Source organism: Pteropus alecto, unplaced genomic scaffold (genome assembly GCF_000325575.1).
Source record: "Pteropus alecto unplaced genomic scaffold, ASM32557v1 scaffold20, whole genome shotgun sequence".
Classification (NCBI taxonomy): domain Eukaryota; kingdom Metazoa; phylum Chordata; class Mammalia; order Chiroptera; family Pteropodidae; genus Pteropus; species Pteropus alecto.
Window position 1 is genome coordinate 35705642 of NW_006436298.1, and position 13974 is coordinate 35719615.

A 13974-nucleotide genomic window follows, 5' to 3' on the forward strand; every position below is an offset into this window, starting at 1 on the left:
GCACAGAAGAGACCTCCGGCCCCTCAACAGCCATACTAATAAGAAGGAGTTCATAGCTCTTAGAAAAAGGTTAGGCAGCAAAGTTAGATAGAGGGGTTTCGGGTCCACCTGCAAAATGCTGAGGTCATCCTATTCTAGAAAGGGTCTGCCCCAGTCCACCAAATTAAGTAAGCCAAAAGGCATTTTTAGGCTAAAAGTAACTCATAAAAGGAAACAAGTAAGCAGAAAATTGGGTACTAGTTTAAGCCAGTTGCTTGCACAATGAAACCATAATGATCTTCAACTCACCTGAGCCTCATTATGCCATCATAATATAACGCATTTGCCTGGAATTTCATTAATATCATTATAACAGACTGAATTCTGGGAACGAACATGTGCAGAAAGCAAACAATGAATCACTGAGTCCTGTCAGTCTTAGTCGTCCATCAAGAAAGCCCACTCCTCTAAGAAAAGTAACCACGCACAGCAAATAGGGATAAAAACCCCAAAGGCTTTGCCTCTGAGCCCTTGAGCCTTTGAGCCACCCTTCTCTTGCTCAGGCCACTTCCAGGTCTGGAAGCATACTGTTGCTTCACTTTCTCTTCCAATAAAGCTATTCTTTTCTGCTATACTACTGTGTCTTGTTCAATTCTTTGTTTGAGACATCGAGAGCCTGGACAACGTGTGGAGAGGGGGCATCCCACTTTCGGGTACCTCCTCTCGCAGGAGAACTGTAACTCTGCACTTCAATAAACCCTATTGCTCTACCTCTTCCTTTGTGTCTGCATCCTCATTTTTCGGGTTCACGAGACCACCGATTCCTGATGGCTTCGACCAATGAGCATACCAAAAACTCTACAATACTTTTGAAAATTAAATTGTATGTTTGAATCCTCTACAATTTATTTTCTATAATAAGAGTGGTCTGAAAGAATCACATTTTTCATAACAGCCTAATTTGCACCAATAAAATGCTAACTTTTCTTGTATTTAGCAGTTCTATGTTAATATATGCTTATTAAAATAATATTCTGTAGTACTGATATAAGAGATATGTTCTATTTGCATTGTGATTTTCCTGTTTAAAGATACTACCCTTACTGTTAAAATATAAAAGAACCATGAGCTTTGTTAACTGAAACACTGAGCAGGTTGCTCTCATCAGACCATGAGACAAAAGAAGTTCTTGATAAACTCTCTTCTAAACTAGGCTATTTCTAGGAAATTAAGCATTCTCCAGAAATCTTTCTTTACATATCTAGAGAGAATTCCCAAAACTTCCAAATGAAACTGAGAAAACAGCTTTCGATCATAAGAAATGCTGCAGATTCTTATAGTTTGCACATACAAAGATCATTGGTGCAGAGTAGGCTGCCAGAGGCTTAAGAACTGAACTAATTTAGAAAAAAATTCATGACAATTGAATTTGAAACTTGATATGGCATAGCAGATTATTATTGTTAACATTAGAAAAGAAATTCAAAATTCTGATCGTCTTCAAATATTGGAAAAGGATATCTCTGATCAATTTCCTCAGAAATACTCCTTTAAATGTGTTTTAAAACACATGCCCTCTTTTGTAGTAATTTAAGATTGCTTTTTCCTTTCTCAAATTAACATGTATACAGGAGGAAACTAACACTTATCAGTCAAGATTCATTTTTGTTAGGCATTACAAGTAAGGCAGAAAGAAACAGAATCTTAGTATATTTCCTTTAAGATAATAAACTACTTCATTTTTGTTGTTTAACAACTTAGAAAATAAAAAGTGTTTTAAACGTGGGAATGAATTTACCAGTAATAAATTTTATTTAACAAAGACAAAGTGTGTAATACATGCTTGCTCATCAGCCAAAAAGAAAAACAAGAACAATTTATTGATAAAATGAACTAATACAAAAATATATAAATTGCCCTTGCCTTTGGAAGTGAGATTATACATTTTTTTTTATAGTCAGCTAAGGTGTGATTAACATTTAAGTACAAAGGTTACTTAACATTTAAACACAAAAGTTTCTCCATGAGTTAGTTACTTTGGATTTTTAGAATTCCGCTTACCAGCATTTCTGTTGAAGTTGTGTTTTATAAAAGATGAGATGTTCAAGCACTTTATGCAACTGAGGACTATTCTTCTGAACACAAGTCCAAGCAGCAACACAGTGCCAGAGCAGGTGGTTAACTTCATATCCTTCCTGATTAAATTGCAAATGGTCCTGGAATTAAAATATGAAAATATGTCTGGGGAAGAATTCTTTAACTTGAATAAACATAAAAAATAAATTTCAAATATACAAATGAAAATGCATTTTTTCTTATACTTCATATTTCACCAAGTGGAACAATTTACTCAAATATATTTTTGTAAGTATATATATTTTGTAAGTTAATTTGAACTTAAGATCTTAATATATTTTCACAGGGGTGAAAAAGACATCAGTTCTACAATGACAAAAATCCTGTATTCTTCAAGAAACACCTACTAGATACAATTATGCCTCTTAGACTCCATATGACTTAGTTCTCTGTGACATCCAAGGAGGAGGGGACAGAGGAAGTTTGAACAATGGTCAAACAGCAAATTAGGTTTTAAAACGTGGATTTCCACTTTAAGGAACAAAATACATGCATAGCTGGACATGGTCAATGTCTACTAAATATTTTAAAAGCTTCCAAATTCAGAACACAAATAGGCTGTTATTTGTTTTTTTCTTAGAGTGCTTTCTAACAGTTTTATAGATTTAATTGGTCTAGCGAAGTAATTGGTAAAAAGGAAACCGATTTTATTGTTAGATGTTGATAAAATAGCACTCTCGTTGAATTTTTCCCAACAGTAAAGATTCAAATACACATCCTATGATATATACTCGCATTGTTAACTTAGCTGGTGTCTCTTTTACACTCAAAAGAAACACTTAAATAGACTCTAAAGGACTTCATAATTCTCATTTGTTATATAAGGCATCAGGACTACAATTTAAAGATAATTTTCATGTTGAGTACTCAAGACATACAGCTAAAAGTTCATAATTAAATTTAAACTAAGACAGTTTAAGTTTTTAGTAAACTATTTAGTTAGGTCCCACAGGTGTGTATTGATCTACTTTATGTCAGGAACTCAGTCACTAGAGATAAAGGCATAGTAAGATAAAGTCCCTGAACAAGGCTACTGACTCTGGGGAACAATTATTCAGAAAAGCAAATGGAAACAAGTCATTGTTTAGAATGTTAGAATATTCCACAGAAAACTTTTATTCTAAAATAATGGAAGATATCAGACTGAGATGTACTGACTTCAGTAAACACACATATTCTATCCAAATAACTCAATTTTCTGCTTCACGGTTGAGCCCACCCAAAAATGGAACCCATAAAAATGAAATTATTTTCTCAAATTGCTCTAGATGTCTCTGCCTGGATGCCTGACTGCCTTATGTTGCAAACTTATTCAAAATAAATATCTAAGTAGATATATTTTGAAACTTGTGGTTGGCTTGACTAATTAAAGCAATTGACCTTTTAAAAAAAAAATAATGTACACTCATGGCTACATAGGCTATTCAGTTAGGTCAAAAATTCTTGTTAACAAACTTATGCACCATCACCAGAGAAAATTCCCAAAAGCATGTGGCAAAGAAAAGACCAGGATTTGAACCATGAGCAAGATTTAAATTTTATTTTCATTTTTATATGATGCCATTTTTACTCATCATTGAGAAAGTAAAAAAGCAGTCTTTGATGTCTGGAACTGATTTGACACCAATATTATTACAAGCTGCTCTGACACTCACAATCAGGTTTGTTGGATATAAACTCACAGAATATCAACTTCAGGCAATATTACTGAGACCATGATAAATAAACAAACAAAGCCACTTGATCATTTTTTCTAAGCATAGACAAAAAGTCATCACTGTGCCATCTACAAAAATACCCAATCATAGAATTGCCTCTACTTTCTGGCAGCATCATATTTAGAGAGAACCCCTTCTTCTTTAGAGCCTCCCCAAATCACCCAAAGTCCAAATCCTACAATAGACTCATTCTTCTAACCCTCTCTGGTGGTTCCTTGGGCATGTGTTCTCTCTCTGCGACAAATGAAAAGCCTGCTGGGTTTCACTGCATGTGCTCCTGGTGGACTTTCACTGATGGCCATTGGCATCGAGAGCAAATGAACCCGCCACACCTGCAAATTTTCCTAGTAAGTGAGGCTTTATATATTTCAAATATTTGCATAGAAATTTTGGTGAAATTTCTTCCCCTTTGTCAAAAGAAAAATATATTTGCTGAACTTGAATGAATTAATATAATAATGATAATTATGCTATTTAATACAATTATGTACATCATCAGCATAACAGACCAAAGTGATTAGATGGTGTAGAGTTATTTGCCTTTGCACTACATCGGTCCCACTGAAGGGGTGGTTGGCAGATATGTGCCCTCTGCAAACTTAACTACAGCACAGAAATAAAGAATATATATTGAGAAACTTTTAGAACAATTTAATTTTATGTATTTTTCATTTTAATAAAAAAATTAATGCTTGCATTTTTATGTATTTTTTTATTTTCAGTAAATCATTATTTTTATAGTTTATAATACTATCAGTCTGTGACAGTTTGGACATTTTTTAAAAAGTTGAGAGGGATCTTTTTACCACAGATAGTATGAGGCTTGTCTTGAATAGCCATAGAAAGTAGATTCCCACACCTGCTCGCCAGAATCTTGAAGTTTATATAGAGGCCTCAACCAGGGTCAGTCACGTATATCATCCAGATGGTCACAACAACACATTGCTCTCTCAAGGTTGTGTCCTTTTTAATGGCTCCCACTGTGGAAATGGTGAGCAGGACACACATTCCAAGGACAGAGTGGGGTAAGGATCTGCCAGGTGCCTGGGGCCAGCTTGTGGGTCAACCAACAGTCACATCCTCGATTACCTCCTCCAGCGGGCTATCAGTGTCAGCTCGTACAATGCCTACTTTGAGAAGCCCACCTACAAAAGCGTTATTAATCTTCTATTGGCTAAGAATTCAGATAACCACATCGGCTTGAATTTTATGCGAATTTGAGAACACAAGCTCTGTCTGACTAAGCTCTCTTTTATAACAGAAATGAGGTTTAAAGTACAGGCTCTATTTTGGCTGCTCAGGGACAACTTTTTGAGTTTTATTCTTGTTTTCAGTCATTTTGAGGATGGTTGACATTGCCATGAAAGGGCTTTCAATATAAATCTCTTATTTGGATAGCAGGACATGAAGCATAGGATAATGTTCCTAATTTTAAAGAACCTGTATCTCAGTCTAACCCAATTCCTAGGAACCATTTACAATTACAGTACAGCACAAAATGTCCCAAATTTAGATAATGCCTTTGGTTTACCAAGTACTTAAAGCATTAGAGGATGAAATTGCTAATCACCTTTAAATGTAAACTCCATGTGTTTCCTAGTTTTCAGAAAACCATTTATAGTTTAGGATAGCTGCAACTATTCTGGAAAGGGTCTATAGCATTTTAGTTGAGTTTGAATCTACCTTCTCCAAAGAACTATGTTATTATCATGTGACAACTGTGCTTAGCAATTTCAGCTTTGCTAGTGAGCGAAGTACAGAGTGGAAAACTCAACCCAGGAATCTGGCTCTGCAACCCACAGAGCTAATTAAAGTGTCCCATTTGTCAAAGTCAATGGAAACCCTGTGTCTAGATCAGCTTAAAAGGATATTAAAATGAGAAATGGGTTCCAGCAGCAGAGAAAGGAAATGTCCTATTCTTAAATAGAACCAGCACCCATTTTGTGTGTATCCTAATGTGGATGTCCTACAGAGTTCTTATTATTTTCAGCAATTTTATAGCAACACTTTGAAAACAAATTAAATAATTATGCTTGTACTCCAATGCTTATAAGTATATTAAAAATAAAATAGTTTACAGTGGCCCAAATATGCCATCATGGACCTTTTAGCATTATTGGAGGCTAAGGGCTATAGGTATAAATCCACAATCCTCTATTATAGCATACTAATGATAAAGAATGGAGAATGAATACAAATGTATCTTTTCTATTCCCATCGCTCTCTCTCTTTTTTACCTGCTCTTCTCCCAGAGGTGAGAGAGAAGGTATTAGATGGATAAATATTCAGCTGAACTGGAGAGGCTAGCTTAAATTACTACCGGAGAAATTGGGCTGAAACTGGAGAACGACATGAGAACATGCAATCAAGCACTGAATCAGTTTGCTCAAGAAGCAATTTTAGCAGCACTGTGGCTACACTGCTTTGTATATTCTTTATATTATGAGGTAACTGGAGGAGAACAAGGAGAGCAATATATCTGATAAGCTGCAATCTGTTATAATCCCTTCTCAGAATCATAGCTGCTGTAGAATTTAGAAAAGATTTAAACTATGCCTGTAGTTCTAAAAAGTGGAAAAAGACACAGAAACTTAGCGTCTTCTCTCACTCTAAGGAGATACATTCTTTTCATGTGTCGACATTTTTGCCCCTTCCAGTTCACACCAGGCTGTACAACCAACCGTAAGCTTCCGTTTTTTTGCTGTGGATGCACCAAGAGTGACAAAAAGATTGATTCTTAAAAAGAAACAGAATCAGCATTGAAGGTTGCCTGTCTCACAACCAGAACACTTATATCATGAAGGTTTCACAGAATCTTATTTGTTTAAAGGCAAAACTACTACATTAAGTTAAGCATAATTAACTACACCGTTAAGCACAATCATTTAGTCAGCATCATCGTGTCCTTAGATGAAAATTATTATATTTATCTGCCTAAGTTAAAGTGAGTTCATAAATATATTTTCAATAATCATTATTTACATTTACATGGCATTTAATAATTTCCAAGGTACATGCTGTTTTGTAATCTTCACAACAATCCTGTAGATTAATGAGGGCAAATATGATGATGATGATTATGGTGGCAGTGATGGCGATGTCTTTTTTTTTAGAAGGTCAGTAATAAAACTCAGCTTTACTTCATAAGTAACATGTCTCAAAAGTAATGTTTATATTAAGCAACTCAGAGATGGTTAAGAAGATTGCACATATCATTTTTAAATATAGTTGGTATATAATATTATATTAGTATATTAGTTCCAGGTGTATGACATAGTAATTCTACATTTTTATACCTTACAATGTGAAGTGATGCCTTTTTAAAGATAAGCAAATGGGGATTTGGAGGGTTTAACGGACCCCTCTGGATCACACAGCCAGTTGGTGAGCAGATCTTTCCTCTTCATGATCAGTGCTCTTTTCTGTTGCTCAATATCTTAGATTATATATTTATCATTATAACATTTTTAAACTTGAAAACAAGGTCCCTTTTACACATTAAGCAATTTGCGTTCATTAGTAATTATAACCATAAGGTTCAAATTACTCAGTATATGTCATTCTTTATATAAATGGTTCACCAAGTAATGAGTCAAAGAGATACACTAAAACCTAGAAAGATTAAAAATAGTTGTGGTTAAATGTTTTTCTTTATATATTTAAATTTGAGTTAGTTTTAGAAAGGGACCAAAAGAAATGTGAGAAAACTGTGAGGCAACTCATAGATAAAACTATTTAAAAAGAGAATCTTCCTTAATTATCCTTAGTTGTTTCCACTTATGTTATGTTAAAAGTATTTTTTCTTTTAAAAAAAATTATTAGAAAAATAAATTTTCTATTTATAAACTATAAAATAATAAATATATATGACAAAAATAAAATAGTAAAAGATAATAGTAAAAATAAAATAGTAAATCAAGGTTTCGAAGAGTTTACTCCTTATTTTTGTAATAAAAAGATAAAAATAAAATAGTAAATCAAGGTTTCGAAGAGTTTACTCCTTTTTTTTGTAATATATGTGAGAAAAGGAAATAAAGCATTACGAACCTTAGAGACTGAAGTTTACCTTTTGAAGAACATCAGTGTATAAAGCATGTGAACAATTATATGAGTCACTGTATTTCTGTTTACATAATACATTTGCATAATAATTTATTACATGTATTATAGAATTGATAGCCAGTTTTCTCTAAGATTAATCACTAATATCTAAGTTAGAAATTAAAAAGGTTTTTCATAAATAAGGGATTATTTTAATTCTTCAATTTTGAACCATTTAAATTTTTTCAGTGGTTTTAATAGCATGTTCAATGTTATTACATATGAATTATCGAAGCATAAAAATGTTATACCTGCTTTCATTAATAGCCTGTACTTTACACAATTTTCTTTTAATAAAAATGTAATATCTTAAAATGTTCATTTATAACAAACTAAATTATGTTGTAATTTTCAATTAAATAGCCAAGATGGACTCTATAAGGAAGATGGTATTATGGCACTACTCTATTTAAAGTAGCAGCAATGCATATTGATGCCTGCTACTGATCATCTTAACTAACTACTGTCCAGGAAATATGTGTATGGCTGCATGAATTTAGTGTCCTTTCTGTTCACTCCTCCCTGAAGCTAAAATCATCTTTGGTAATGCTTAATGAATTGGCAAGTACAATTATTTAATCATAGCAATCTTATCCGATTCATCACGCATTGAGATATACTCACCATGTCAGAATCTCTGTTCTTGTAATGTTCCTTGTTTTCCACAGGGCTAAAAACTGATCCAGTAAATAATTCTCTTTTACATATAATTTCCATGGTTTTCAGAATAATTTGCACATTCGAAAAGATGTTTGGATACTTGTAATATGATTCTCCAGAGAAAGAAAGTGCTTTTGTGAAAATAAAAATTTGAGAGAAATATTTCATTAATATCTTGCATAGTGTTCATTTGTCTTAGTTATTAAAATATAATTAAATTCAGTACTTTGATGCTGAAACTACTGTACAGTTTCCCATGTATTCAAGATTTATTATGTTATGTATGACACCTGCTGGTGTAATAGAAAACTACAAGGTAAATAATTCATACGTAAGAGTTTATATTATTCAGAGCAGCAATTGCATAATGGTTAAATGCCCAATTAAGTATAGTTACTGTACAACAATGCTTGGAAACTTTCAGCTGAAAATAAAGTTATAAGAGATACTATATTCATAATGGATACTTTAAAATGGTAATCCTACAAACAAATCAATGTCATTGCTTTCAACCTAACATTCTCCATTTTTATTCCTTTTCAAGATGTTCTTATTAATCTTTAAAAGTATGTATTTTACATATAGCACCAACTATGTCATTTAACATAAGACTATGATGTTTAACAGAACCATCTTTGTGCTGTTCTTTTTATAAACTGTTAGACAATCTCTGAGTTTTAGTCTAGCGACACAGTGGAAAAATTAATAATAACCAATCTTCTACTGGATGGATATATGGATAGATAGCAACGGTTAATAGCCTCAGATAGGAATCAGCCTGTTGCTGAAGATAGAGATGTAGCCTAAGTAAGGCTCAATTTTACAGTATTTGATAAAAGGGAGAAATCTGGGGATTTTATCCTTATGTGAAACAAAGATATTGGTTTTCTTGGGACATATCCACAATAACAGGCTAATGTGAGAACTTCAGGTTTGATTCAAATAATTTTTCAATATTTATTTGCCACCATCATCTAAATATTTGATTAATCACTATGCTGAACACAGTGAGGAGTTAAAGAAAGGATTTATAATGTAATGATGAAATCAAAACAAGTGATATGATAAACATGAATTCTTTTTCTGCCAGTCTACAGCCTTGTCTTGGTTTTACACCCTGTCAGAACTTGTAGTAGTGGTACATGTCTGTCATTCTCCAAAACATTTCCACCTTTTATTCCCTCCTCCGTGACTTTTTCCATCAAACACCATTCTCTTTTTTTGTATCTTGAGTCCCTTCATCTCTTATTCTACAATATACTAATCTTCTCTTGTTTTGACCTTCTTTTTTCATCTAAACTATTGACATATTTCTTCTTCTTTGTATAGCTAAGATTTTCAAAATAGTTTGCTATCTCTGTCTTATGCTTAAACTTTCCCTTCACTCTGTTTATGTTCAATCTGAACTTTGCTTTTATCTCTCCACTCAGGATGCTCCTAAGATCAGCAGTGACTTTCTGATTGAAGAAACCCATCATCACTTCAGACTTCCTACTATTTAATATTTCTACAGCTGTTGATAATTTTGATCTTCTTGAATGACTTTTTTTTTTTTTTTGGATTTCTATGTCATCACTCCCTCCTATTTCCCTTAATTTTCCTTTATTGATGTTTGTTATTCCAATAATCTATTAAATGCTTATGTTTCCCAAGATTCTATTCCTAGAATTAATTTATACTCACCACCACCTCCCAGGTTATCTCAGCCACGTTAATATGGATGACTGTCAAAGTTTTCATATTAATATCAATAAAATAATTGAATCCCAATTCAAATATTTATTTCCCTAGTTCCAAATCTGTTTCTAACTGCTTGCTGAATATCTATACCTGAGTGACCTTTAAATTCAATATGCCCAATGTTCTTGACCCGATTAATCCATATGTAAAACTTAAGATTTCTCCTGAATTCCTCACTTTCTCTTATATATAGATTAGATCCAATAGATCACTAAGTGCAGTGTCTTTTCTCTCCTAAACATTTTCAAAGTTATTTTATTCCATCCTAGTCTCATTTTAATAGTTCATATATTTAACATCTTTTGCCTATATGAATATTGTAGCAAATTGACCTCTCGCATCCACTCTCTCCTTACTCCAGTCCAGCATGTCCATTGCCACCGGTGTTACCTAACTAAAATATGAATTTAATTCTATTAAATCCAGAGAGGTAGATACTATTACAGATGAGGAAAATTAGTTGGTCAAGGTCATAGACTTAATTAACTAGGACAGTTAAAAAGTAAAATCCATGCAATCTAGTTCAGAAACTGTACTCTTCAATAATATACCTATTATCTTTCATAAAAAATGAAATACAGCTTATGCTCTTCGTAGTGATAGTCTGAGCTTCTCAAAATATAACATTAAACATTTATAAGTATAGAAAAAAAAGGATAGTCTACCGTATAAATATGGTTGAAGCCTAAGCAAATGTTGTTTAAAACATTCTAGATGACCATGCAGGAAATAAATAAAAAGTCGTAAGAAGACCAAATAGCCAATCTGTCAAAAGAGAAAGAAAAAAGCGTTTCTGTGTTGCATCAATAAATGTTTAAAAACCATAAGGAAAATAAACTATTTTCTTATTACATTTGCTTTTGATGGAACAATTTCAAACTCTTGAGATTATGTGCTTTTGAAATAATTTTAAAATGTTTTATATCAAGGTTGAAATACTGGTTCGGCCAAAAAAAACTTTTATAAATCATCTCTACATTACATATAATGACCAACACTGAATATATTTTGTTCTATGTCCTTTAGAGGAGTATTTTTCGAATTGCAAGTCATGCCCTTTAAGTGAGTCATGAAATCAATTGAGAGGGGATTTTAAATAAAATGAAAGAGAAGAGATAATATCATAGTACATTACACAGTTCCTTGTTTCAGTATATAAATAAATGTGTATTAATATGTGTACTGGATTGCAATGCAAAAGATATTTCACTATGGGTTTCAGTCAAAACATTTGAAAAACATTGCTTTAGATATTTTTGAGAAATATTCTGCCTGTGCATAGCATGCTGTACTAAGATCTCCAATCCCTCATGAAAAAAAATCATTACTACCCAAACCCTGTAATAATTTACTTCTGTGAAGTTTAAAATACATGTATAGCTGAAACAGTTTTTTACATAGACTACAGAAAATGTACTACCTTCAAAATCATACGATATGCAAGATTTCACAAGAAATGACAAAAAAAAAACCCTTATAGTATAGAAATAAATAGTACACAAGTGCCTAAATTGCTAAATCATAAGTTTATGGAGAAGAACCAAATAATAATAACTACCACTATATAAGTATCAAGATATATGTGTATCCAAATCCATGTGACAACAATGCAGGGGATTATTTGAGCTACATGTAAAAAAAAAAAAAAATAACAAAATTCTAAAAATGATTCTACCAAATATCAGTGATTCACCCACAACTATTAAGCAAATAAGTCTAGTAGTTGCTTTGAATTCTACTAGACTTTGAACCCAGGACTGAATGTATTGTACCAAAAGTCATGAAATTTCTATTATAGCAGTGACTTTCCATATATTTATATCACAAACTCTATCGGTAAAATAAATTCTGAGAATGCCCCACTGATATTTGTAAGTGTATCCATAAATTATAAATGTGCACCATTTATAGACTTAAAAAATAAATAAAGATAAAATGTTTATAAGGCATGTGTGCGATATCTGCTCATATATACTACTTTGATATACTATTGTGCTTCTCTAAGAGATTGAAATGAAAAATTAGAAGAAAACTTAGGATTTTGCAAGGGATTATAGCTAGATATTGAAATAAATATTACTGTTTAAAAATTTAATGTGGGAAAATATAAAAATACATGAAAAGCATATCAGTTTGAATAATCACTGTTTGTTATGTTCCAATTTGGTTATGAGTTTCACCCAACCCAGAGGGTATCCCTAGTTATAATTGTGTTTGAAAAAATAATTTTAACGCTTTCATTTATAATATTCTGAAAGGCTAGATTTTCACTGAAAAAAAAAATTCTACCTTTCTATATCTCTAAGGAAATATGGGGCTTTCTGTGCATCTTGCCTCATGTCTCATTTGTGTACATATTCTTACTGTAGCTTGACAACTCAAGCTTTGCCTTCTAGACTAAATCTCTGCTTATCAAGTTCTCTCTCTCTGCTCTCTCATCCTTCCTTCCTTTATTCTTTACCTTCTTTCTTTCTTTCTCTTTCCATCTCTTCTCTTCTGGGCTTTTTTCTTTCTTTCTTTGCAATTAATCCATAAAACCACTAGTTAAGCTAAATTCCTTTGACTAATAATAAATTTTTTGCAGGGAGCCATAATTATTACAGGGAATAGCACCACATGACATCCTGGTCAGAACCTGATAGAACATGAGCTACATGAAGATAATTTCCCATTTTATGGCTCTAAAATTACTTCAAATACTGAGAGAACAATTCTCTTCTCAAATTGGGCAAGCATTCAGCGTCATCTGTCAGCATTCTTAAATAAAAAATGGTATTGTAAAATCCTTAAAATAGAGAAGAGAAAAGCTAAATATACCCTAACACAAGGATAAACTTGATTTTCTGTTAAATACTATTTTCTTACATAGTTGGTGGTAAATTTTCTCAAACTATTTCCATTTGGGTATCATGCAATAATGTATTATCCACATGTAGAGAAGATTAAAAAACTTCCAAATAGGAGAATATTCTATAATAAAACCAAGTGGACTGTTTAAATCCTAAAACAGATGTCATTTGACTACACATACTACATGCAGCAATTAAAACACATTAAAATATTTTAAAACATACCTTTGACAGCTTTATTTCAACTGAATATAAGTATGTCTTTAGGAATGCATCACAACAGAGTCGATATAAAATTGATTCCGCAACAAAAAATAAGGCAGGTAGATGATCATAATCAAAGGAAGCATGGTCCATGGAAGCATAAAGTATATTTAAAGCCTCTGCAATATCAGAAAGTAGAACCTCCATGATTTATAAATGATGTGCTGTTTTTCCACATGCAACAATTAAGTCTTGCAATTACGTGTTTACTCAGTCACCAAAACCAGATTATAGCTTTTAAATATTTAGAAATCCTTTGACACCCCCCCCCACCGCAATCAAGAGGTGAAGTCTATGCTCCCTTCCCCTTGAACTTGATCAGATTTTGCAATTGCCTCGACCAATAGGATGTGGCAGATATGACACTGCATGACTTCCAAGGATAGATCAGAAAAGGCAACAGCTGCCACCTAGATCTTTTTATCAAGATACTAGCTTTGGAACCTTAAACTGCCATGGAGGAACTCCAACTACTCTGAAGTCACCCAGATTGCCGGGGGGAGGGGGGAGTGCAGGGGGAGAGAGAG

At 32.8% G+C, this 13974-nt stretch overlaps 1 protein-coding gene across 1 annotated transcript in view; it reads right to left on the bottom strand.

Annotated features, from left to right (window-relative positions):
• The window catches only part of TMEM232 (transmembrane protein 232), a 154570-nt gene that overhangs the window by 113027 nt on the left and 27569 nt on the right, over nucleotides 1-13974 (bottom strand). Inside the window, exons 6-9 of the mRNA XM_015590346.1 lie at nucleotides 13409-13566; nucleotides 11000-11099; nucleotides 8559-8725; nucleotides 2041-2174 (exon numbers count right to left, since the gene is read on the bottom strand). Coding sequence (XP_015445832.1) covers nucleotides 2041-2174; nucleotides 8559-8725; nucleotides 11000-11099; nucleotides 13409-13566 — 559 coding nt within the window. The remainder of the gene's footprint in view (nucleotides 1-2040; nucleotides 2175-8558; nucleotides 8726-10999; nucleotides 11100-13408; nucleotides 13567-13974) is intronic.